Source organism: Hemicordylus capensis, chromosome 6, assembly GCF_027244095.1.
Source record: "Hemicordylus capensis ecotype Gifberg chromosome 6, rHemCap1.1.pri, whole genome shotgun sequence".
NCBI classification, from domain to species: domain Eukaryota; kingdom Metazoa; phylum Chordata; class Lepidosauria; order Squamata; family Cordylidae; genus Hemicordylus; species Hemicordylus capensis.
In genome coordinates, this window is record NC_069662.1 from 134,055,690 (window position 1) to 134,082,416 (window position 26,727).

General features: G+C 43.4%; 2 protein-coding genes across 6 annotated transcripts in view; one reads left to right on the top strand and one right to left on the bottom strand.

Moving 5' to 3' along the window:
• Positions 1–638: 638 nt before the first annotated feature.
• FAM237B (family with sequence similarity 237 member B) lies at positions 639–9,851 on the top strand. Its single transcript, XM_053259008.1, has 3 exons — positions 639–708; positions 8,962–9,358; positions 9,739–9,851. The coding sequence occupies exons 2-3, from the start codon at positions 8,977–8,979 to the stop codon at positions 9,810–9,812; spliced, it is 456 nt and encodes a 151-aa protein (XP_053114983.1). The 5' UTR covers positions 639–708; positions 8,962–8,976; the 3' UTR covers positions 9,813–9,851.
• A 7,723-nt stretch (positions 9,852–17,574) lies between these two features.
• Positions 17,575–26,727, bottom strand: part of CFAP69 (cilia and flagella associated protein 69) — a 39,007-nt gene continuing 29,854 nt past the window's right edge. For 4 of the 5 annotated variants that reach the window (XM_053259004.1, XM_053259006.1, XM_053259005.1 and 1 more), the window contains 5 exons: positions 25,005–25,081; positions 22,129–22,329; positions 21,672–21,758; positions 19,580–19,684; positions 17,575–17,804 (listed from right to left, as the gene is read on the bottom strand). In XM_053259004.1, coding sequence (XP_053114979.1) covers positions 17,640–17,804; positions 19,580–19,684; positions 21,672–21,758; positions 22,129–22,329; positions 25,005–25,081 — 635 coding nt within the window. In that variant the 3' untranslated portion in view covers positions 17,575–17,639. The remainder of the gene's footprint in view (positions 17,805–19,579; positions 19,685–21,671; positions 21,759–22,128; positions 22,330–25,004; positions 25,082–26,727) is intronic. The other variant, XM_053259007.1, reaches the window with a different exon arrangement.

A 26,727-nucleotide genomic window follows, 5' to 3' on the forward strand; every position in this document is an offset into this window, starting at 1 on the left:
AGGCAGCATATACCATATTTATCTGAATCCAAGACTAGCCCCCGCCCCCCATTATTTGATGTTTGAAATTGTGGGGTCATCTTAAATTGAGTGTCCTCTTCCTTTCAGGTAAATACACATTTAACTTTTTTTTTAAAAGTGTGTGTGTGGGAGGGGGTCATCTTAAATTCAGAGTAATCTTCCATTCGGATGAATATCGTAAATAGTTTAAATAAATAACTAGCTTTTGTTCTTGTTGAAGGAATGTTCTGTATAGATCTTTGATTTCACGCAAAGGTTTGTCAGTACCAGTCAGTACAGACTCTATCAAGTTCTAGCAGAACTCAAAAGTGCATCATTGTACTTCAAAACATCATTTTCCTTAGCAGGACAAGTACCCCGTGAGTGACTGGATAAGCTTATACATATTTTCAATAGGATGAGAGAAAGCTATCAGATTGATTCAGAGAAGATGATGTGGACAAAGGCGGGGTTATGGGATTTATAGCCCCTCTCCTCTCCTTTTCATTTGATTGAGTTAATGCTGCTCTCTGTGTCTTCCTCTGCATTGTACAATTCCAGAACTCTAAAGCAGCAGCAGCAGCAGCAGCATCCAGCTCCAGAATTCTGGTCCTTGGGAACCAGCTGAATACTTTATTTCTCTTTCTCCAAGGGGCCGATCAACATAGCTTCCTGTGCCTGAATATTTGCACTCAAGACCGTAACTCAGTAAGTAAGATTTTTTTTTTACATTGCTGCTTTGCTAAAGCAAACCATTTCTTTTAAAAACATATTTCATTTAACCAGCCTGATTCCAGAACTTCATTGCTTTTGGTGTTTGATAGCCAAACAACAAAAAGCACATTGACTGGCGTTTTCATGCATTTGCAGGCTTTGTGGAAAGCAGTTTTTGAAGCAACAGAATTTTGAGGAAGGTATATATTTGCAATGTAGATGGAACTGACAAAAATTGTTGTTAACTGCTATTTTTGACAGTTTCATGTGCAAAAGAAAAAAAAAAAGACTACTTTAGCTTTTGGATTCATTTTTAAAATGGACCAGCATACTTAACTGTATTGGTCCATTTGAGACAAATCTAAATGTCAAAGTAGGGTATCTTGATTATGATCAACTAAAATATCACAAAGTAGTAAGCTTTCAAGTTATCCAGAACTCTTAATCAGACTGGATTTTAAGCAAAACAAAGCAGTGGCAGGACAGGGCGACAAAGTTAGGTGTGATAGAAAAGCCCTAAGACCTACAGCAAGTAAAACAAATTGCAGACCTCACAGCTTTTCCATCACACACAACTTTGTTTCCATCCTCCCTTTGTTTTGCTTAAGATTCAGCCTGAAGAAGTGTTCTGGAAAACTTGAAAGCTTGCCTACTTCTCATGGAACTGATGCAATTAATACTGTTTTAGATGCCAGCAAGAACAAATGACCAAAATAAAATAAAATAACTGAATGTATTTTGAAATAACAGTACAGGGGAGAAAAGAGTATGAATAAATCAAATTGATAAGCTCAGGAACCTAGGAAGTTGCCTTATACTGAGTCAGACCATTGGTCCATCTAGCTCAGTATGACACTGACTGGCAACTGTTCTCTAAGGCTTCAGGCAGGAGTCTCTCCAGACCCTAACAGGAGATTGAATCTCAGACCTGCTACGTGCTAAGCAGATGCTCTACCACTGAGCTTCAGCCCCATCCTCTAAGGGGAATATCTTAAAGCAGACAGTATTCACATGTAGTCACTCACCCAAATGCAAACCAAGGCAAACCCTGCTTAGCATGCTTGCTACCACAAGACCAGCTCTCCACCGCAAGGTTGTTAAATACGTGCTATTTACAGGTCATATTGGTCCAATATTTGCAATTATTCTGTGTGTACCAATTAATCTGTATGATCTACCCTATGCCAGAAGTATTAATCAAATAGTTTTAAATTTAAGGCTTCTGAACATAGGAAGCTGCCATATACCAAGTCAGACCATTGGTCCATCTAGCTCAGTATTGTCTACACAGACTAGCGGCAGCGGCTTCTCCAAGATTGCAGGCAGGAGTTTTTCTCAGCCCTATCTGGAGATGCTGCCAGGGAGGGAATCTGGAACCTTCTACATGCAAGCATACAGATGCTCTTCCCAGAGCAGCCCCATCCCCTGAGGGGAATCTTTTACAGTGCTCACACATATGGTCTCCCATTCAAATGCAAACTAGGGCAGACCCTGCTTAGCAAAGGGGACAGTTCAAGCCTGCTACCACAAGACCAGCACCCCAGCTACTTTTACTTGTGTGGAGGAACTCTATTCTTGTAGCAAGAGAAGAAGGTCCTGGTTCTACTCTCACCACAGTCAAGAACACTCTAGGTAACCTTAAACAGCCTACTGTTTTCTCAGCATCTGCAAGAATGGAGATAGCATTAGCACACCTTGCATGACATTATATACATTATGGAGATCATGTATGTGAAGTATTCACTCAAAGAGTGAAAGCATACACGCAAAGAGTACTATGTAAATGGTAAACATTGTTGTTATTGACTTTGGCGGCAAAGAATGGAAAACTTCCATGTTCAAAGGCAGTATATCAAGGGTTCTCAGACTTGGGTCCCCAAACATCATTGGACTACAACTCCCATCATCCCCAGCCAGTATAGGCTTTGGCTGAGGAGATGGGAGTTGTAGTCCAACATCATTGTCTGGGGACCCAGGATTCAGCACCCCAGCAGTATATCATTGATTCCCAGATGCTGGAGGTGGGGGTGAGGAACAAACCAAAGCTAATTTTGTTTTTTTCAAAGACAAAAGGGAAATGATAATTGAATTTCTATGTCCAGTTGTCTGTTTTCACATAATGTCTTACTGTTAGTTTAGAGCATCCAAACTAGTTCAAACCAGTGCATGCTCCAGTTTAGGGTGGCCATCTTAAATGGAGCATAGCCTTGTCCTGCTTGGCTGCAGTGTTATATATCTATCTATCTATCTACCTACCTGTGAGTAGGTTCCACTCTACCGAATACAAAGATGGAACTTCTAAAAATACATGGTAGGATTGGGCTACATGGTTACAATGTTAGAGTCACTCTTATTAATAATGCTAATTGGGGACAAGCAGAGAGCACAGAGTACCTTGTCATTTAATTGTGTACAGCTGAGTGTAATCTTTTGAAATAACATCATGTTCAAATAACAATCGGGAAAAGGCTGGCTAAGAGCTGGAGATGGAGATTGTTGGGGAGCTAATAGCTGATTCACATGTAACTCTTTTGCTCCCTGGAATTGCCCGTGCGTATGTGTATTGGAACATGTAAGCTGGCCGCAACCTAGCAGCAATTTCCACTCCAGCACTCCAGAGCATCCACTGTAACTGGGGTTGCCGGAACTGCAGTCTGTGGACTGCCAACTCACCTGTTGAATGAATGGCGTACAAGGAGGCTCTTCACACATGCGTGCAAAGCCAGGCTAAGGAAGCCCAGCCCAGTTTTGCATGCACATCTGAACCGCTGGGATCGGCCAATCTCAGCGGCACCGTGGCGTCAAACCCGCTTACCGAGCCTCCCTTTAAAACGAAGTTAGGAGAGCGAGTGCTTTCCTGATCTCATCTTCCTGGTTGTGTGTCAGCCGCGACTGCTTGCAACCACAGCTGACAAACTACGAAGAGCTTGGGGATGGGAGGGGGGATCCCTATGATGCACCATTCACACGTGCAGTGCACTATGGGCACTCTGGGGGCTGGGACAGCACATCCCTGCCCCCGCTGCCACTACCTTGGCCAACAGGGAATCGTCTGGGAGTGTAGGGAGCACACCCAGCAGTGGCAGATCAATCATCTGCGGGGAAGGTGGGTTTAACCTGCCTTCCTTGCAGCCCACCCTCATGCCCTTCTCACTGCTTGTGAGAAAGGGCTCATTGTCACAGAGATCAAGTCATGCAGAATTATTGTGCTGGATCTTCAGAGCTGGCATAGGACTTGAAGGACAATGTATTTCTCTGAGACAGGGCCCATTCACACGTGGCAGGGCATTCTCTGGAGTTTGCATTGTCCTATAACTAGGGTGATTGGGTCTCTCAGGAAGACATCATTGTCATGGCCAGATCATAACCTGCTGAAGAAACAGGTGTTTTCCTGCCTGCATGTCTCTGTTGCTGCAATGGGCCAGTTAAGGTGGTCCACTCCTGATAGCTTATGGAACAAAAACAAGTTGAACTCCAGATGTCCTGGGAACTTTCCCACCCAGCTAAGCTTCTCTGTCAACGGCCGGGTCAACTTGTGAAATAGTAGGCTGACCTTGGCCTTTAACATGGCTGCCTCCAAACCTCTTCCACTGGGTGGTTTCACACAACCACCCATGAGTCTATAAGTGGGGTGGGGCTTGTTGGTAAAATGTTGGCAATGGAGAGTGCATGCTCCTGGTGAGGGTGTTGCCCAAACCTGGCCAACCAAGTCTGGTTCCTACGGTCTCCGCCCAACATTCACATGACATTCTCTGCCCAACTTCCAATCTTGATTACAAACATTGGGCAGAGGTTGGAAGAATGTCAGGCAGAGAATCTTGGGAACTCTACTTGGGTGGACTTGGATGTCACGCCTGCCAGGAGTGCACACTCTCAGTTGCTGACATTTTACTGATATGTCCTCTACTCACAGACTTGCTGGCAGTCATATGAAGCCACCCAATGTGTGATCAGCATAAATCTTCCTTATTAGAAAAGTGCATGAGGCTGGAAGGAAGACTACCAGAGTATTACTGGTTTTCAGTTTGTGTTGAAGGTGATCAGTTGTGATCAAGGTGATCAAAGTGGTGATTCTCTTATATTTAGCAGGGGGAGAGCAACTGGCCCTATCCATTCCTAGCACAGCATCCCTCCAGTGGCTGTACTTGAAGCTGGGGTTTTTCATCCCAATGTGCATCACTTTACACTTGCCAACACTGAACCACATTTGCCACTTTGTCACCCACTCCCCCAATTTGGAGAGATCCTTTTTTTGGAGCTCCTCATAATCCGTTTTGGATTTCACTACCCTAAAGAGTTTGGTAATATCTGCAAATCTGGCCACCTTGCTGCTTACCCCTACTTCTAGATCATTTATGAATAAATTAAAAAGCACCAGTCCCAGTTCAGATCCCTGGGGGACCCCACTTCTTACTTCCCTCCATTGTGAAAACTATCAATTTACACCTACCCTCTGTTTCCTATCTTTCAACCAGTTAGCAATCTACACATGTACTTGTTCCCTTATCCCATGATTGCTAATTTTCCTCAGGAGTCTTTGATGAGGAACTTTATTGAAAGCTTTTTGGAAGTCCAGGTATACTAGGTCAACTGGATCACCTTGATCCACACACTTGTTTGCACTCTGAAAGAACTCCAAAAGATTTGTGAAGCAAGATTTACCTTTGCAGAAGCCATGCTGGTTCTCTTCCAGCAGGGCCTGTTCTTCTGTGTGCTTAACAATTTTATCCTTGAGGATGCTTTCCATCAGCTTGCCTGGAATGGACATTAAGCTAAACGGCCTGTAGTTTCCTGGATCACCCTGGATCCCTTTTTGAAAATCGGTGTTACATTTGCTACTTTTCAGTCCTCTGGTACAGAGCCTGATTGCAGGGATAAGTTATATATTTTAGCAAGGAGGTTGGTAATTTCACATTTGAGTTCTTTGAGGACTCTTGGATGGATGCCATCCAGCCCTGGTGATTTGTTAGTTTTTAGTTTTTCCAGACAGCTTAGAACATCATCTCTTGTCACTTCTATCTGACTCAGTTCTTTAGCCTCCATCCCCCAAAAGCCTGGTTCAGGAACAGGTATATGCTCAGTATCCTCTGCCGTGAAGTCAGATTAAAAGAACTCATTTAGCTTCTCTGCAGCCTCCATATCCTCCTCAATAATCCCTTTCATTCCCTTATTGTCTAAGGGTCCAACTGCCTCTCTGGCAGGTTTTCTGCTTCTGATGTATTTAAAGAAGTTTTTGTTATTCTTCTTGATGCTTTTAGCTAAATGTTCCTCAAACTCTCTCTCTCTTTTCACCTCCCTTATTGTCACCTTGATTTCTTTTGCCAGAGTTTGTGTTTCTTTCTGTTCTCTTCTACCTGTTAGTAATGCTGGCATCCTCCTGGACTTTGTGGTACCTTTCCTCCTTTGGGGTATACAATCTAACTGGGCTTCTAGTATTGTGGTTTTGAGTAAACTCCATGCATTCTGGAGCAAAGTGACTCTCTTGATTTCCCTTTCAGCTTTCTTTTCACCATACTCCTCATTTCCTCATACTCCTCATACTCCCAGCCAGTGTGGTTTAGTGGTTAGAGTGCTAGATTAGGACTGGGGAAACCTGAGTTCAAATCCCCATTCAGCCATGATACTTGCTGGGTGACTCTGGGCCAGTCACTTCACTCTCAGCTTAACCTACTTCACACGGGATGTTGTGAGGAGAAACATAAGTATGTAGTACACTGCTCTGGGCTCCTTGGAGGAAGAGTGGGATATAAAATGTAAAATAATTTTGGAGAAGTTTCCTCTTCTGAAATTCCAAATGTCTATGTTAGACTTCATTGGTGATTCTCTCCCCACATGTATGTTGAATTTGATCACACTATGGTCACTGTTCCCTGAAGAGTCAATGACACTGACATCCCACACCAGGTCCTGGGTGCCACTCAGAATTAAGTCCAAGGTCGCCTTCTCTCTGGTTGTTTCCAAGACCAACTGTTCTAGGCACAGTCATTCAGCATATCTAGAAATTTGACCTCTCTGTCATTACCTGACTGTGAATTTGCCCAGTCTATGTGTGGATAATTGAAGTTACCCATTATTACAGCCCTGCCTTTCCTTGACGCCTCCCTGATTTGCTCCTGCAACTCCCAATCACTGTCAGCATTTTGATCTGGAGGGCGATAGCACATCCCCAGTAGTACATTTCCTTTCAGGCCTTGTATTGTCACCCACAGGGTTTCTGTGGAGGACTCCAGCCCACCTAGGTTTTTTAGCTTATTAGATTTTATCCCATCTTTAACATACAGTGCTACTCCTCCTCCAAGGCACCCAGCTCCTGTCGGCTATTCCCGCAGTCTTTGCACCAGGCATGCAAGTCATTGTCCAGTCAACACATGGGTCACAAACCCATCTCTCTATACCTCTAATGATCGAATCACCCACTACAAGGAGGCACCCACCTTCTGGAGGAGGATCCCCTGTGCGAGAGGATATGGGCTCATCATCCACGGAAGGGGTCCCTTCTAAAGAAGCATTCCCCTTTTCCTCAGACTGATGTCCTCCTTACCCAAGACCTTCATTCTCCCTGACAGCAGAGGAGCTATCAGCCCTGGAGTGGGATGCCTCTACCACATCCCTAAAGGTCTTGTCCGCATGCCTCACTGTCTCTCTGAGCTTCTCAAGATCCACCATCTTGGTCTCAAGGGAATGAATCTGTTCCCTGAGAGCCAGGAGCTCCTTGCACCTAGCACACAACCATGTGGCACTCTGTGCAATACACTGGGAAGTGCCCCCTCCCCTTCTGACTTTCTATCTTCATAGTGGTTTTGTTGGCTGTTTACAGCATTTATAGATAGTTTATTTGAAGGATAGGTCTCAGCTGTAATGCTCAGCTATTTAACAGTCCAAACAGCCTTTCTGAAGAATATGAGGGAGGGATTTGTATTTACTCCACTGGGCTCCTTGTGATCACTGAGGCTTGTTCCAGGCTCCCCTGCACACTTCCCACTAAACTCCTGCAAAACTCCAACATCCTGTTTACTATCCCTGTCCGCTATGCTCTGTTCACTATGCTCTCGGGCCTTCACCTCTTATGTAGAGAGTAGGCTTCCAACTGAGACATAGGATGTGAGTCAAAGGAATGTCAAAGGAATGTGGGGCCTCCCCCAGCCCTAGCTGACTCTACCCCCTCCAGGCAGGGACAAACAAAAACACTGGAGTTTGCTAGCCCTGGCAAATAACACACAGACAGACTAGGACTTGTCCCTTAAAGAGAAACCAGCCCCTCAAAAGCTCTCATCCTCCTATTAGTTAGTTTGAAGGGGGGAAAGGATAGATGTTACTCTGTTTAGAAAAACTTGCTCACCTCCTCAAGCTGCATCTGCTCTTCACAGAGTAGGCTTCCAACGACTTGTGGTATGCAAGGACAAGGCAGTAGAGTTGAATAAGGAATATTAACAGTTTAACAGGGGATTGAAAGGAACCTACAAAGGAGGAAAATAAAGGAAGCATTATTTATAGAGAAATTGAGATCTGACATTAATACTCAAGAGGCACTGGCTTAAGTTTTATTAGCCTTTAAAAAGCATCAGGTGATTCCCATTCTCTCCCCTCACCCCTCGCTCATTATCTCTCTGCCAGTCATGGAACTGAGTGTTATCATGTCTAAGGAATTTAACAACTGGGGAATGGAGGAGGTTTTATCTGTGCTCATTTGTTTGCCTAACGGAGGATGGTGTGTTACAGCAAAATGTTTTATTTATATATACCAACTTTTAGTTTTTCTTTTTGTGCAATAAAGGCTCTTTTTGTTGAGAGTTGAGGAGTTATTATGCACATTGCATCGCCGACATATCAAATTTAACAGTTTAATGAAATAGATATTATGTACAGAGAGGCATGTGCAGTCTGCACTTCTAAATGCAAAGTGTATGTTCTGCCCATGGAATTCCTTAGATTAGTGATACACAGTGTGAAGAAGTCCTTCCTTTTCTCCCTCCTAAATCTCTTGCCAATCAGTTTCATTGGATGACCCTTACAATGAAAATGGAGAAGTTGCTTTGAGACTGTTGTTAGTTCTCTTTCTTTTGTTCTAGATTGTTGCTGACTTAGCTGACGTAGAGGAGCAGCTGAGGGATCAAGGTGCCAACAACTTCCCCACTCTTTAGCCTAAGGGAAATTAGCTATACAAAGATTGCTTGAGTGTATGTTCCAAAGCTATAAAATAGAGGACAAGGGAAAGGACAAAGTCATATCTCTCTGTATTGCTTTCAGGTACCTCTGTGTGACATGGAATCCATATGCAAAAGAAGATGGTATCTTCAGTTGGGCTGTCTGTTGATGGTGAATTTTGTTTATGGCAATCTAGAATATCTAAAAGAAGCCCCTGCCAGTTTGGGTGTGATTGATCACCAGTGTTGGGAAGTCTCCTCTCTTAGGCTGGTGGAAATGAAGAAACTCAGGGTAGAAAGCACAGTTATTGCTCTCTGGGAATTCATGATGTTCCTGAAAGAGTCTTCTAACCCCAAGCATAATGATGTCTTCAATGATCTATCTCAGAACTTCTGGAATATGTATATCGACTGTGTGCTCTCAAGATCTCATGGACTGGGCAGAAGACAATTAATGTCTCCATTGACTTCTTCTACCTATTCACAGAAAACCAAAGAAGGTAATTTTCTATGCATCATTTTCTTTTTGTCAAAAAAAAGTCACTAGCAACAAAATGCTAGCCACTAGCATCAAAATGTTCTTTTCATGTCATTTTGTTTCAAACAAACAGAGGAAACCATCCTTGATGTGTATATTTAATTTATGACTTAGCATGGAACCCACTGTCCTTGCTTTTAAACAAGAATACCAGATCTGTGTTCAGTTGGCCAGCTCACTGCCCTATTTGCTGCATAGCAAAAGGCAGTTATATTTTTCCACTTTTTATAGGGGCAGAATTCATACTTCACAGGTGAATTTTGACACGCAGCCGAGCAAACAAGAATGATGGCATCACAGCCTAGTCTTATTTATAACCAGTTTTCTTTCCTATCTCTGCAGGTTTCACAAACCTCAATGGTAGGGCAAAGAGGCAAGCATATAGAAGACACCTCAGGAAGATGACCCCAAATTGAAGGAAGCTGGTCTGTTTTTCATAAAGCAGATCCTCTACTGTTGATGTTTTGAGAACTATTTCTTGTGATCTTTTTCCTACTGTCTTCTAATTTGTTAAGTTCATGTCACACAATTGCCAACATTGTCTATCAATGTATCAAGTCCCCAGAGACTGAGGCAGCATGGTAAGCTGCTTCCCCTACACCCACAGTGTGCAAAGCACACCATGCACAACCCTCCCAATTCCTTCCTACCCCTCAATCTTCTTTTCAAAAGGTAAAGGGAAGAGATGTGCACAACATGGATTATGCTATTCTTTTCGAATGCAAAACGAATAGCAAAATCTTCAAATATATTTGTTGAAACAGTGGCCATGCTGGCTGTTCCGATGAATCAACCTTGAAATGTTTAAGTGTTCTCAATGCCATTTTGAGGCCTGTTTTTCCAGGAAGAGCTGATCTACCAATTGGCTTTGGTGAGGCGGAGGTTAGTGCAGGGCGGAGGCCTGGTCTACTCATCTCATATGGTGGGTCTACCAGTAGACCAGTCCCAGGTGGGCCAATGTGCTAAGTCCGAAGCAGAGGGCTAGTCTATCTAACAACCCCAATTGGTAGACCAGCTTTCCCCAAACAAGAATGATGGCATCACAGCCTACTCTTATTTATAACCAGTTTTCTGGGAGAGCTGGTCTACCAGGGAAGTGCTGGTCCACCAATTGGGGTCAGCAGGTAGACTAGCCCTCTGCTCAGGACTTAGAGCGTTGGCCCACCTCGGAGGACAATTCTACTCACCAACCCCAATTGGTAGATTAGCTCTCCCCAGCAAAACAGGCCTCAAAATGGTGCTTGAAACACTCAAAACACTTGAAATGTTTCAAGTCAAAATGGGGCTGTTTTGTTTTGAGCTGGAAACAGGCCCTTTATTTTAAGGGTATTTTGTTTTGATCCTGAATCATTCAAAGTGGCCCATTTTGAGCTCAAATCATTTTGCACATCTCTAGTAGAGGTGCAGCATGGAGCAGCAGGACGTAATTTAAAGGCGCTTCCTGCTGCTCTGTTACTTCTCCATTAGGAGAAGCGTGAGAGGGAGGAGGTGGTGGTGGTAGTAGCTAGTGTGTGCTGCTGCCAGGTGAGGTTTGAAGGGAGCGGGGCTGTGAAGTGGTTGGAGATGGTGGAAGAGACTAATTTGCTGCCTCCTCCAGTCTGCCCCCTGAGGCCACTGCCTCATCTGGCCTCGTTTAGCAGGCCGGCCCTGCAATGTACCAATATTCTCACTGCCAATGCTTTATGTATTTTGAGTCATCAGTTACCTGTCTTCTCTCAGGTAAATCTACGTGTTTTAAACTAGCATTATATTTTTGCAGACCATTCATCTTTCTTTTTTCTTTTTTCCCCCTTTGGTTGTTGTTGGGGAAAAAGTTTTTCTCATTTTTAAAAGTGCCAAATGCAATGGAAACCCAATATATTTTTATAGGTTAACAAATCATGGTGCAGTGGTAACTGGCATCTTTTATACAGTATCTTGTGAGATGATTTCATTTTTATGACGTGGAAGAAAAGAAAAGCTTTGTAAACCCCAAGGAAGAAATTATGCTTGATGTCATTTTCTGTGCAGTCTCTACACTTTGAATTTGATCACTGCTTGGTATCAGAAATTAAACTATTTTTCTATCCAGCAAGGACTGTTGATCCGATCTTATTCTTGTTGATTTGTATTTACATGTAAACACAGCACACATGTACTATATTGAACCTTTAGGACGCAATCCAAGATTGTGTGCATGCAAAATTTCCCTGTTTTCTGTTATGAAGAAAAGGGTTTCCTCACCACACAGGAATTCTATATTGCCTAGGCTGGTCATTGCCTTGTTCACAGAAAAGAATGGTGGCTACTCCTACGCCTACAGCTTCATGTGCATTTTGCAGCCACTCTGTGGCATTCATACTGTTAAAGACGGAGTATACTACTAAGCAAACAGCTGATGATTTTTGAGGAATTCTAGAGCATAATTGGTTGTAAACTTCCATTTCATTGTTATGGAACAGACTGTGCCGACACTGATTCCTTTGCCTTTGCGCCAAACCAGTCATGACAGGGCAGCTGTATGTCTGCCTGTCCCATTCACATAAAAGGTGAAGGTGAGGATGTCTATTCTTCACACAGAAAAGGAGCATTTGTAGGAGGGCGAGTTAAAACTGCCCCTGCCCTGCCTTGTATCACTGCATCCCACTACTTGAAGTATTTTCTCCCCAGCTCAGCTCCGATACCCTAAGAGAACAGGGAAGAAATGCTCTGCAGTATGCTATGCAGCAAGATAGTCGGGGTGTGGGAAGGGTTCTCTTCCTTCCTCTGTGCACGAGAGGAGAGCTGGTCTTGTGGTAGCAAGCATGACTTGTCCCCTTAGCTAAGCAGGGTCCACCCTGGTTGCATATGAATGGGAGACTAGACATGCAAGCACTGTAAGATATTCCACTCAGGGGATGGAGCCGCTGCTCTGGGAAGAGCAGAGGGTTCCAAGTTCCCTCCCTGGCATATCTAAGATAGGGCTGAGAGAGATTCCTGTCTGCACTGCTGTCAGTCTGTGAAGACAATACTGAGCTAGATAGACCAATGGTCTGACTCAGTATATGGCAGCTTCCTATGCTCCTATGTTCACTCCTTTTTTGTGTAAAGTGTAACACCCCCTTGCTTTATAAGTGAGTGGGGCAGACACATGCACAAAATACATGTGACTACCTCATCACATCTCTGTTTAGTTCTTTCAGGCTGACAAAAAAGGAGTAGGCTCCCAAGAAACTGTGCTCACACAATCATGGCGATCCTTGTAAACTCTTTGACCAAGATCACCGAGCCTTGCAGAGCTGCTGGTGAGAACCCAGAGTTTCCAGGCAATCCTGGTTAAACTGCTATGGTTAAACCACATTTAACCAGGATCTGATCCTGGTTATTTATCCTGGTTAAATGAAGTTTGGCCAGAATTGCTTGGAAATTGTGGGTTTTCACAATCAGCTCTGCAGGGCTCAGTGATTCTGGTTAACTTTTTAACTTGGATCACTGTGCTTGTGTGAAGGCAGCCATAAAGATATAAAGGAATTTTGATAATGGCTGGAGCATATCTGTAGTCACAACATTTTATGACATTAGAATCAGTGAGCGATGCTACTAAGTATGTTGCCAATCACCATCATTTACAGTACTGTATATCAACAAATTCTGCTTGGTACATCAGAGTTCAAGAAGATTAAATAATGGAGCCCAGGAAAACTGCTATATACTGAGTCAAACCATTGGTCTATCTAACTCAGTATTGTGTATTTTCACTTGCAGTGACTCTCCAGAGTTTCAGACGGGAGTCTTTCTGCTAGGATTTGAACCTAGGACCTTCTCCATATAATGCATGTGCTGTACCGCTGAGCCTCTCCTCTGGGTGTTCTGCAGAATTTCTCATGTTTTTGAATGGGGCACAAGGGATTTCCCTCATATTATTTTTTAAACCCAGACATACACAAATGAATCACACCTGAAGTTTTGTACAAAAAACAGTATGGACATGTAATATAGATCTTGTACATTCTGAAACAGAATGCTTCAGTATTCAGCTAGAGTACTTGTACATTAAATAATAGCCTTAAGATAGAAGTTTGCGTTTTGGGGTGGTTTTTTAAAATATTATTTTTGAATGGAAATCCCAGTGTCAGGGCAGTCCTTGTTTTAGAATGAAATAAATGAAAAGGTATTAGATTGGGGATGCCAACTAATGTGCCTTTAGAAATCAAGCAAGCAAGCAAGCAAGCAAGCAAGCAAGCAAGCAAATAAATAAAGTGCCTTATTATCTGACTGACAGACAAAGGGGCTATTCTCACGATTAACAAAAATCGGGCTAGGAGAGCCTAGCCCGATTTTTGTTAATCGTCAGAACCACCGGGCTCAGCTGCGAGCCCAGTGGTTCTAGAGCGGGTAACCCGCTCTGGAACCCCTGGTAAAAAGCAGGTTTGCTGAGCGAGCGCTCCACAGACCTGCTTTTTACAATCGTGAGTAGCCGCGCCGCGCCTTCACGCTGCACCTATGCATGAGTAGACCCCCAGCTGGGAGGTGAAAAGCCGCCTCCCTGCTCGGGGGTCTCCCCAGTATGCCCTGCGCGCTCACGCAGCGCATACTGGGGCTTGCGGGGGCTGTGCGGCCCCTGAGCTCTCCAGTCCCCGCCGGCTGCATCTTGGAGCCAGCAATCGTGTGGGCAGCCGATTCGGCCCCCCAGGGCTCCCTCTCACCCGAAGAAACCGGGGGCTCAAAATTTATTTGCGTGACTCTCTCCTGGCATATTTATGCAGTCATATGGAAAAGTTTCAAGCGCTCCATTTCTGCCTGTCAGGTGGCTGCTAAAGACACAGGGAGGGAGCTGCTGGGAAGACGTTTGGTAAATCCCTTCTGCCCTAAGTGTTCCTGCCCCACTGCTCAGGACCATCCTAAACCTACCTCCTATGTGCACCAAACAATAAGCTAGGAGGTGTGCAGCTTATGAGCCCTGCAGAAAGGGGGCTGGTTTGTGAAGAAAGGACAGCACAGTGGAATACATTTGAACATGCCAACAAATACAAATACGACAAATATTTATATACTGCTTTTCAACAAAAAGTATCCAAAGTGGTTTACATAGATATAAATAAAATGGCTCCATGTCCCCAAAGGGCTCACAATCTAAAAAAGAAACATAAGATAGACACTAGCAACAGCCACTGGGGGGATGCTGTGCTGGGGATGTTCAGAGAGCTACTTAGACCTTATGTTGCACATATGTACAAGTGGCTGTTGTAGGAGAAAAATAGCTCCTAGAGGTTTTTTAGTAATCAGGGGCCACACCGTTCCAACAGATTCAAAGCTTTATTGATCACGACATGCCGGGCAATCAACTTGGAGCTGAGAGCCCCAATTATGGGTGGATACAGAGTATATAAGCAGCAACCTTATCAATCATGCAAGCAATAGGATCCAAAAATGCACAAATCCCAATGCTCCAACATACACCCCAATAACCAGTCATGGGCCATTAAAAAGATACATTCTTTCCCTCTTCTGCACATGACCAACCTTGCAGCACAATAATGCCATTGTGTACCATCAGTAACTGTAGCAAACCCCCCCCCCCAATTCTATGAGATTAAATCAGTTTTCCCATAACACTGTACATATACTGTATATATATTTTTGTGTGAATAACTGTACAAAATGAACCTGGCTTCAGATCCCCTTCAAAATCAGGGTACAGATAGAAAGTGTACCACTGTATGTAAACTGAACACGCAAATTGAACGTAATGTGCGAATAACTGTATGTGTTATTCATCCGGAGAGGAGAACTGGTCTCCGGAGAGGAGAGCTGGTCTTGTGGTAGCAAGCATGACTTGTCCCCATAGCTAAGCAGGGTCTGCCCTGGTTGCATATGAATGGGAGACTTGATGTGTGAGCACTGCAAGATATTCCCCTCAGGGGATGAAGCCACTCTGGGAAGAGCAGAAGGTTTCAAGTTCCCTCCCCGGCTTCTCCAAGATAGGGCTGAGAGAGATTCCTGCCTGCACTGCTGTCAGTCTGGGAAGACAATACTGAACTAGATAGACCAATGGTCTGACTCAGTATATGGCAATTTCCTATGTTCCTATTTTCCTATCTGTACGTGTTACACATCTGTACATATGCACACAGTATACAGACTTCTTCTGTGTTGAATATAATGTGTGAATAGGGCTTAGATTGCAAACCATTTCGTTCAAAGCACCAATCCATCTTTTCCAAACAACCCAGAGCACAATCCAGCCCAAGTTACGCATGTTCATATTTTGTTGATTGCAGTGGGGGATATAAGAATGTGCTTAAGTTTTTCTCACTAGAATGGAACACAAAATTGCTTTTACTTGCTACATTATTCTACTAACTGTCACCCCTTCCTTTGCTTCCTTTATTCTCTTTCCCCACCCGCACACTCCTCCCAAACTGATTAAATTAACTAGTTAGCAACAAGGGGCATGGCTGGAAGATAATACTCAAAAGATAAACATCACGTGCACAAAATATGTATATATAGCTATAACAGACATTATAGCCAGAGGTCGGTATGTATATTTAATTTAAAAATAATTAATAACTGTATATTTGTGTACAGTTAATGCTTTAAGAATTGAAGATTTCAATGTGGGTGGTGGCTGCTCCTTGGGAATGAACATAAGAACATAAGAACAGCCCTGTGGTATCACGCACAAGGCCCATCTAGTCCAGCATCCTGTTTCACACAGTGGCCCACCAGATGCCCTGGGGAGCCCACAGGCAAGAGGTATGTGCATGCCCACACTCCTGTTGTTGCTCCTTTGCAACTGGTATTGAGAGGCATCGTGCCTCTGAGGCTGGAGATGGCCCACAGCCACCAGACTAGTAGCCATTGATGGACCTCACCTCATCGGTGGGGTAAACTGAAATTTTACCCCACCCATTCCCAAGGAGCAGCCACCACCCACATTAAAATCTTCCATTCTTAAATGGAGCTGTGTTCCTGGCCAGTATTTCAAATCATTATTGCTCATTTTGTCTGACGATTACATCCTCTGCTCTAATAAGAGAAGTTACAAGTATCTGTCTTACAAATATCCGTCTTTCACTGCAGCAATATCATCTGCAGTTCATATTGGTCATAGGTTTTCCTGAAAGTTAGGTCTGCTTCCTCCATTACTCTTCTTGATTTTCATCCCAGTGTGTGTGTTAGAAAAGGAATTAAGATGCATGTCATGGTAATGTATGAATCAGCCACAGCATGTTTATTTAAGGTTTATAGTCTGCCTACAGCCTGTCAATGTTCCAGGACTGCTCCTATTCACCTCATTTCAGAGCAATTACTGGATTATGACAGTGATTACCGTTGCCACTTTTGCTTTATATCCTGAGTGGTTGTTTTCTTCCCTTGATGCTGAAAATGTATGTCAGTGTAAATGTCATGATAATACACAAAGCTATATGCATTTATGTAAGTGCTCAATGGCAACAGACCCTAAACTGGCTCAACTGTACAATGATTAGACACAATCAGTCTTTGTGGAGTACTGAATGTATTCAGCATGATGATGTCTACATTATTTCTAGAGCAAATATATATTTTTATCTATAAAGTACAGCCAGACCTCGCTTTACGTGGGTTCGTTATCCATGGTTTCGCGTATCCATGGTTGGATAATGGACACCTGACCTTGGCATACATACACAGGGGGGAAATGGGGAAAAGAGGGTTGATTTTGCATCTTCCATTTTTGGAAGGGTGGTACAGAAATCAATCAATCAATCAATCAATCAATCAATCAATCAAATAAATAAATAGCTGCAATTTGGAGATGGCCAGAAATGGCCTCAGAATTAATTTCCTGGCGCTATTTTGTGAAAGGGAGTTTTAAAACCCCTTATTTTCCTGTGAAAAATCACAGAAAAATAGAAGACATTGGATTTCTGGATGGCAACGCTGGATAGTTGGAGGCCTGCAAAGCACGGTAGGGAACTTTATTTCACCCTTTTGGAAACTTGGCTGTTTCTACCATGATTTTTGACCCTCCGGGAAACCTAACCCCCCAATTCCCATAGGCGCAATGACTCGTTATTCGCGGTTTCATTGCTCACGGTTGTAGGCAAGGAACAGAACCCCCACAAATAATGAGGTACGCCTGTAATGATACATTTCACCAGTGTGATACAAACAGTATTCAGGTGCTGAAAATATGTATATAAATTAACTAAAAATATATATAGAGTGCTGTCTGGAGCAGTACTGGATAATGTTTATTGTACAGATACGGAATCTTTTTAAAACAAATCAATTGCTTAAACTTCTTCAACTTTTTTAAAGGCTCCTTCACGAATAGGGAACTTTTTGAGTGCAAGCTCTGTGTCAGTGAGTGGCCCTCTGGTCAGTTCAGCAGAGGAACTTTCCACTGTTGCTAGGCGACCGGGTGCAACCTGGAAAAACAACACAGATTGCACAGGATTCTGACAAAACAAAACAAGAGCACAGTCACAAGTCCTGTTTCCGACCAGTCACAGAAAGAGAGACATTCTGAAGTTCTCACGTCTTCTTTCAAAATAGCTGCTTAAAGGAAACTTACCGACTTTATGATTTATACGTTTATAAACCATACATGTATACATCTCATTTATACACCTATGCTCTTGGTTGCTAGAGATTTACATTGCTACTGAAGGCACTGAGAAATGCACATCATAAACTTATGCCTCAGGTTATGATTAACCAGCATTTTTTCTTGTAGAAAGAGGTATTTGTATAGCCATGGCCTGAAAAGAAATCTGATGTTTCAGTCATGTATTATGAGAAAGTGTAGCATATGAAAGGAAATAAGTAATGGCTGAGGCACATACCATCTTCCCCTACATGCTCCTGTGCAGTGTTCTCCTCTAACAGGGATTCCCAGGTGTTATTGACTACAACTCCCATAATCCCCAAGCAAAGGCCATTGCAGCTGGGGATTCTGGGAGTTATCGTCAACAACATCTGGGAATCCCTATCAGAGGGAACACTGCTCATGGGTGCAGGGGGAAAAAAATCTTGGGTTATGTCCAAACATGTGCAAGGAGAAGAGAGTGTACAAAGGGGGATTTTGCCTTCTATTCCTCCCTACTGCTGCTCCCTGGGTTCAGGTACCCTTGGGTTTAGAAATCAAGTGGCCTAGAGAATGTGGGGGCACATGGCCTGAGCTCTACTTCTGTGAGGCACTTCACTTAATTTTTGGCAAATTCTCCAGTCCTGCGCTGCCTGCTTTGTTCCCAAGGGTCTCTAGAACCTCTGGGGCAGCCTTAGCTTTTCAAGGGGAGGTACAGAAGGCTGCAGTGTTGAAGAGGGGGCAGGAAAGTTCTCTTCTGCAAGCTTCCTTCCACTCACACTAGTTTGTATACAACACAAACAGTTCTGCTCTTCTGTTTGTGCTTCCTTCTGTATCTCTCTTCTTCTTTTCTTCACTCTAGTGGTAAAATGTCATTTAGATGCTGCTTATTTCCCCTTACAAATAAGCTATCAGAGAAATTGCAGAATACCAGCGAACTTAAGACAAACATTTCCACCAGTATGACAGAATCAGACTTCAGCATCCCAACACTCTGATGATTTGTTGGAAAAACTCAGCTAGTGATATGATGTTGAATACAACACTTACAGAATATTTGTTGGGTGGTAATTTAAAACAAAGGTTTTGCATGGTCATCCTCAGGGTCTGCAACCTTAAATAGACATTTGTAGCATGTTTTTGTTGGAGGTCCAGGGACATGGGCCTTTTGTACTGACTATCCCAATAACCACAAGGGGCATTAGTAGTAGAGGTAGTTAGTGAGGGTCTCCTTACCTGTCCCTGCTTGCCTGTACTCTGTGACCCCTGCTTTGACTCCTCAGGTACTTCCTGAGTCAAGGTAGTCCTCTTCTTACTCTTTGAGAGAAAACTGAAACACCTCTCTCTCTCTCCTTACCTACCTACCTACCTACTCATTAAGTGGCTATCAGAGAGGATTAGGTCTTTCCTATCCTAATTATTTCACCAATAAACTAGTTAGGTAACTTAAGACTCTGCAGTGATCTCCATGCATGTTCCTTAAATAGCAGCAACAACTAGACTCCACACTGTAACTAGGATGGATGCTTTCCCCAGCACTCTACTATAATACTTTGTACTTTCCCCAAAGGGAAAGGGAAATAATCATAAACCCCCAACAGTTTTTATTACTTTAATTTTGATTTAACATTACCAATTGTGACTTACAGTTATATTCAGGCCTTTAATTTCAGTTGGATGGAATGTTGCATTATGTTGTCTTTCCTTTGTTCTAGATTCTTCAATGGATTTTTCTTGGAGTCTGTTTGCTCTCTGTAAATATTTCAAAAAAGTATTGTTCAGAGTGAGGGACACAGAGCACATCACAGTCAAATTTCTCTTTTTACATCCACAGTTTTTAACTTCTGCTAATGCAACGGCCTACTGTGCCAAAGATACATAAGGATGGTTCAAACTGTACATTGTTCTGTTATCTTATCTGTCCTGAGCCAAAATTACAAGAAAGAGATTAACTACATAAACAAACAAGGAACATGTTATACATGAAAGCTTCTTGTATGCAAGCTTTGAAACAACCGAATATTTCCTGTGGCGGAAACTGAAGGAATCCTTAGGAAAATATTTTAGACATCTGTTGGGCACGTCCCTTGCTTGTGCAGTTGAGCCTATCCTCAAAGTGCCATTTCTAATTCTACTTACCTTGGGAGTATAAGTGATGAAAAAAAATATCAGTAGTGTTTTATAACAATATTAGAAGGGTATTCACACAATCAGGAGGTGGGGAGGGCAGGAAAGGGAAGGCTGTGCTAAACTTACCTTCTCCCCGAATGATTCCTCTACATTGGTGGGAAGTTCAGACCATGCTCCCACAATCTGTGCTGCTGCATGCAGTGTGGATCTCCGGAAGCCATGTATCCCACAATGCACCACACAATGAGTGCAGTGCATTGGGGGATACCCCCATGAGACAGGCACTCTAGGCGCCTGTCTCTGTGTGCACTTGGGCTGCAAGCAGCCCAAGCAGGCACACAATCCTGGGTGTGCTTGCGTGCTTAACCTTGGTTAGAGGCCAGGTTTAAAAGTGGGGCTAGGCAGGCAGTGCCAGGATCCATGTGGATCCTGGTGCTGCACACGAGCAGCCTAACCCAGGCTGGGCTTTACATCTCTTTATTCAACAGCTTGAACAAGAAATTGAGAGGGTAATATCATTCCTAAAACAAACTTCTGAACAACTTCCTTACCCTTAAGGACTCAATTTGATGTCTGGATCAAGAACACAACATTACAGCAGCACTAGATCTCTTTATTCAGGGGGTCTTAACAAGGGGTACTAGTACCCCTCGAGATACTTGAAGGGCTCCCAAGGGGTACTCAGAATCCTCCTACCTCCCTATGCTGTAAATGTCACTATTTGATCCCCATCTGCTGGCTTGAAGCTGATGCGTCCTGAGCGATGTGACTGCTCCAGAAGGTGAGACAGGAGGGAGAGGCCCTGCAGCTCACCTCCTCTGCTCCTGGTGGGCTGGAGCGCACCCCTCCCCTCAGCCTGACTGACAGGCTCAGGAAATTAGTACTGAGAACTCCCATTGAAATGCATTGATTGATTAAGTGCCATCAAGTTGGTGTCGACTCTTAGCGACCACATAGATAGATTCTCTCCAGGATGATCTGTCTTCAGCTTGGCCTTTAAGGTCTCTCAGTGGTGCATTCATTGCTGTAGTAATTGAGTCCCTCCACCTTGCTGCTGGTCATCCTCTTCTTCTCTTGCCTTCGACTTTTCCCAGCATTATGGACTTCTCAAAGGAGCTAGGTCTTCGCATAATGTGATAGTTTGAGCCTGGTCATTTGTGCCTTGAGTGAAAATTCTGGATTGATTTGTTCTATGACCCATTTGTTTGTTTTCCTGGCTGTCCATGGTATCCTCAAAAGTCTTCTCCAGCACCTAAGTTCAAAAGTGTCAATACTTTTCCTATCTTGCTTCTTCAAAGTCCAGCTTTCACATCCATAGAGTGTCACGGGAAATGAAAATGAATACACCCATTAATTTCAGCAGTTATTCAGTTTATGAATAACTTAGTCTGGCCGTAATTCAGTAACTGGAGTAGCCTGTCTCATATTTTTAACATGTATATTTGTGCACGCACACACATACAATGTCTATGGAGTACCTGACCTCGAGGTTTGCAACAGAAGGGATACACTTGTTTGAAAAGTCTAGGAACCCCTGTTCAACAAAGAATTGGAGGACAATATCACCACCTCCCCCCCCAAAAAAAAACCTGTTGAACAACTTTCTTACCTTTAAAGCCTCATAATTTGATGTACGGATCAATAAATTTTCCCAAGATTTATTTACCATCTCCTTCTGCTTATGGAGAAATTGAATCTAGCATGTGAAAGAGAATATGGAGAATTTTAAAAGCTCTCCCACTTAATTCAGAAGTGTATTTCACTGGCATTGTTCAACCTGTAAGTGATATTTTGTACTTCAGAGCAGGGCCAAGTTCATACAGCAGATACTCTGGTTGTACTGCAGGCACCAGTGCTTGTGCATCTCACACCACACCTGCCAATGGCTCCCCACCACACCTCTGTCCCCAGCACAGGTGAATATAGGTGTTCTGAGTATAGACCCTATTGGAAAGAACCTAACATTTTTTGGCTTCTAAAGAAATAAGAATTCTTATTCATAGATGTTACCAGGGATTTTATCTAAAAAACTGGACTTCACTCACATAATTTGCTTGTTTGCTTACCTTAGCATAGCTTTTTTCTTCCTCCCAAAGTTCCTGGTATTGCTTGCTTTCCAGCATTTCATTCTGGAGGGAGAGAACCATCATTCCAACATTTTCAAATGCTTCAGTAATATCTTGCAATGCTTCCTGATCAGCAGTGACTGGTCTGTAGAACTTTTCTTTTTTAAGCTCAGCACAAACTTCACCCCAGATTTCACCAACCTTTATATACAACAGATAAATACATTTCTGTTAGAAGCCCTACTTTTTATATATTAAAGATAATTATTCACAAAATATACTCAACATAACAGTTATTACACTAAGTTTGTCCAGAACTGTCCTTGTAACTTTATGGATAACTTCATTATCTTGGGGTGGTTTTTCAACGAAATACTGGGAAAGTGGCACATATGAGAATGGTAGCTGACTCAGTAAAACCAAGTGTGGTAGCAATTAACAGATTTTTTAGAATGCAGGGAGCAGGTTTTATTCCTGCGGCTTTAAAACGGGATCGCAGCCGAGCCTGGTGATTCACACGGTTGTAGGAAATCGGGCTAGTGGAAGCTAGCCTGATTTTCTACAATCATGTGAATAGCCTCATTGAATTACAAACTATCTGGGCTTCTTTAACAGAATTCTATAAAGGAATAAGAACTAGACGGGATCTTTTACCAGCAAATTATTTGTCACGTATTACACTCAGCAAATTTCATTGGGCATTTACAAGGGCCAGAACAAATTCTTTTCCTTCTGCACTATTAGCCGGGAGATGCAGTGGTATTCCCCTGGAAGAACGCTACTGTAGATGTGGCAGTGGGGAAATAGAATCTATCGAGCACATTCTATTATCCTGTAAAATACATAGGCAACTGAGAGAGCACTTGATTCTACCTTTGGTCTGTAAACAGACGGATCAATCTGCTGAACAATTTGTTAAGTTTCTATTTTCTGATAAGGATGTTTCAAATTTTAACTTCGTAGCTAAATTTTGTTACATTGCTTTTAAGATGTATAATCAGAATTCATAGTTTTTCTTATAAATTTGTTTTGCTTTTTGCATGTTTGGTCTAGGACCGTAAATAAAACTTGACTTGACTTGACTAACTTTATGGATTTTGGTATTGCACATTAAAATTGATAACTCATTTTAAAAAGGTGAAGGTCATGGTGCTTGCAACAGCTGCCAAGATGGATTAGACATATAAAGAGAGGGGTTTACTCCCCATAGCTCTGCACTGGAAAAGGAAATCCTGGGATGTGAGTAACATACAGTAGGCAATTCTTTTATTTATATTTAAGCAATTTTTTATACCACCCTTCCAAAAAGGCTCAGGGTGGTTTACAATTAAAACAAAACCATTAAAATCAATTAACAATTAAAGCAAAAATTATAAAACAGCATAAAACAACAATTAACAATTAAAACCCCTTTAAACCCCCGAAAAAACAGGTTACAACATTAAAACCATTTATAACAATTTAAAAACCCTGGAAGGCCAGGCCAAACAGATAGGTTTTGAGGGCTCTCCTGAAGGCCGATAAAGAATTCAAATTGCGGATTTCTGCTGAGAGTGCATTCCACAGTCCAGGAATGGCTACAGAGAAAGCCTGCCTATGAGTTGCCACTAGACGCACCATTGGCAACTGGAGACGGACTTCTTCAGATGACTTTAATGTGCGGTGGGGATCATGCAGAAGAAGGTGCTGTCTGAGTTGGAAAAGCTTCTCTCCAACTCTCTGAATTGGAAAAGCTTCTGGGGGTTCATATCAACTCTTCATTATGACAGTAATTTTTCTGTTTTTGTTTAAAGGTTACCGAAGAAATCAGTCAGACAGAAAAGAAATGTATGCTGTAGTCTATCACTACTGTAACTTCTCATGAGCAGAGGAAGGGCTCCAACAGGGCGAGGGGAGGAAACCTCAAAAAGCTTACCTCCCCCACAGACAAACAGGCCCTTGCCACTGGGCAGGAAGATCACCCTGGCTTTTACCCTGTAGTTTACCTATTTGCTTTCTCCCCCTTTTTCTTTTTTGTTAGTTACTTTCGGTTTATTTAGAATGTAATTTTAATGCTGTCTTGTTTTGCATGTTTTTGTACACTGCCCAGAGACTTTGGAGTGGGCGGTATATCAAATGTTTCTAATAAATAAATAAATAATAAAATCACCCGGCCAGACGGTTGCCGGCTGCTGATGGTTGCTCCGAGGGTTGGGACGTCAGGACGCATAACCCCACATTGCCCCACCCCCTGGAGCTCCAATAAGGCACCATGCAAGTGTGCGGTGCATTATGGTGATTCCCCCTCTCCTCCCCGAGTCTGACAGATGATCTGAAAAATGAGGTTAGGAGAGCACTCGCTCTCCTAACCTCGTTTTGGAGGGAGGCTCCACAAGCAGGTTTGCTGCTGCGGTACTGTTGAGATCCGGCCTGATCCAGGCAGTTCACATGTGCGTGCAAAACTGGGCTCTCTTAACCCAGTTTTGCATGAGCGTGTGAATAGCCTCACAATTTCTCTGTCAAGTTGTTCTAGCTTACACTTGCTATGATGATACCCTTCTTACTGATACATATTAGTCACCTGATACAGGTCAGGTGAAAACTAGCACCAATTCTGTGTCTAAACGTCTATTCAGAGTAGTAGAATTTAAAGGAAATCTAAAGGTCCACAATCTAATCTACAGCTGAAGTCCATTACTGTGCAAGATACACGTGCACACAAGGGGGGGGGGAAATCTTGAGGAAAATGTTTTTGAAGAACTTTGCATTTAAATTCCAACAATTTGTTCTGCACTGAGGCTAGAAGGGAATTAATGAACTGTACTGCACATTCTTTGTTCTACTAGCTCCAACAAATGAAGCAATTAAGAACAAACTGAATTTTAAACACCACTTACCTTAAAGTCAAGGTATCTACGTATAACAGCAAGTGTAACAAAATCCTTCGCAGAGAGGCCAGGCAAATTTTCAAAGCCTGCAGTAAAGTATCCATAGATTACCCTTAAAGAAACTTCATTCATTTATTAACGTTTACATTGTCACAAGGTAGTTTTGAAATGTACACATTAACAAACCTTCAAGTGATCCCATCTAGAAGCAAGCTGCTCGCCGCCCGTATCGGCGGTGTGGCTGCTTTGCTCCAGCCCCTCCACTCGGAACGGAGCACGCAGGGACTGGGGAGCTGGCCTCCATTAGCCCCGGCCTCTTCCGGGAGCAGGGCTGGAAGGGCCGAAGCTGGCAGCACGCCTGCGCCGGCATTCAGTCCGCTTAGTTAGTCAGTTAGGTATTTCACTGTCACAACAGACCATGCAGGACCTGGGGGCGGTCCAAGCTTGGTGCCCAAATGTGGTCCTGCTTTGGTCTGATATCACACAGCACAGGGTGTGGAACGCACCCCAGAAGCAGAACAAGGTGGATAGGGCGAGGCGAGGGGTTAATGTGACAATGGCTCGCTTCCTGGCCACTAGGGGTGGCAGATGTATTCCGCACAATATCATCTTCACACAGCCCGCCCTTTATCGGGGTGATGGGGTCCACCTTTCGGCCATGGGCATGAGGCTTTTCATGGATGATCTGAGGCTGGGATTGGCAAAGGTGATACTGGGCCTGTGGGGTGCGGGGCATTAAGCTAGGCTAATGCCCGCTGTGGAAGGTACAGTGTGTTGGGGAACAGCTAAGAAAATGGGTGTGGCACCTTAGGTAAGCTTAACTCCTATGCAGGCGACATCCTTTCCGTATGGCTGTGCAGCATCAGAGGGGTGGTGTTTGATAGTCAAAATCTGACCTTAGGTCGACGAAGAAGGGCGCCTACGTTTTAGAGTGGAGGAGCGGCCTGGAGCCAAGGTGCTATCGCCACGGTCATTTAGGTAATGGCAGCCACAGCTGTGGCCAGCCAGCTAACTACCGCACTGTAGGGGGATGAACCAATCCCAGCTAATATGCCTGTATTCACAATACAACTAAGCCTCAGTAAAGAATTGGCCGATTCCACTATAGCAAAGTCTCCTCCGCGTCCCCTTGGGTCTGAGTGCAAGAGTGGTAGTTCCTTGGCTTAGATGTCCTTAAGATCTAGTTGGCAAGAAGAAATGCATTTCCCCTTTCATATTTGGCACCTGCCAAAACTACTGCTCTACATAAGTATTAAAGTGGCAGAAGCATCTTTAAGACCAGCCGTAGACAGACCTATTTACCAGCTATACCATACTCTAAGGTATACTTTCTTGTACTTCTGTATTTTTAAGCTCAGACTAGACTTCTGTATTTTTTAGACTCTGTATTTTTAGACTTGGACTACACAGCTTTGGTCCCCCAACTGTTGTTGGACTACAACTCCCATCATCCCTTACTATTGGCCATAGTGGCTAAGGATGATGGGATTTGTATTCCAGCAACTGCTGGAGGGCTGAAGAAGTGCAACCCTGAAGGAGCCATTCATCAGAATGCATGAAAAGGTGTACTTCCATCTGGGTCTTCTTAATCCCCACCCCTCCACCCCAACACATTTAGGGGAGGGGGAAATCCCAGTTGTAACCATGAGAAGGAAGTTAACTCCACCCACCCCACAATGATGTTTTTATGCTGAAAACTGCCCCCTCTCTGAAGTGGCAATTTCCTCAGTCA

Coding starts and splice junctions, on each gene's coding strand:
- FAM237B (XM_053259008.1), top strand. CDS start 8,977: ATGGAATCCATATGCAAAAGAAGATGGTATCTTCAGTTGGGCTGTCTG. Junction 9,359..9,738: donor TTCACAGAAAACCAAAGAAG/GTAATTTTCTAT, acceptor CTATCTCTGCAG/GTTTCACAAACCTCAATGGT.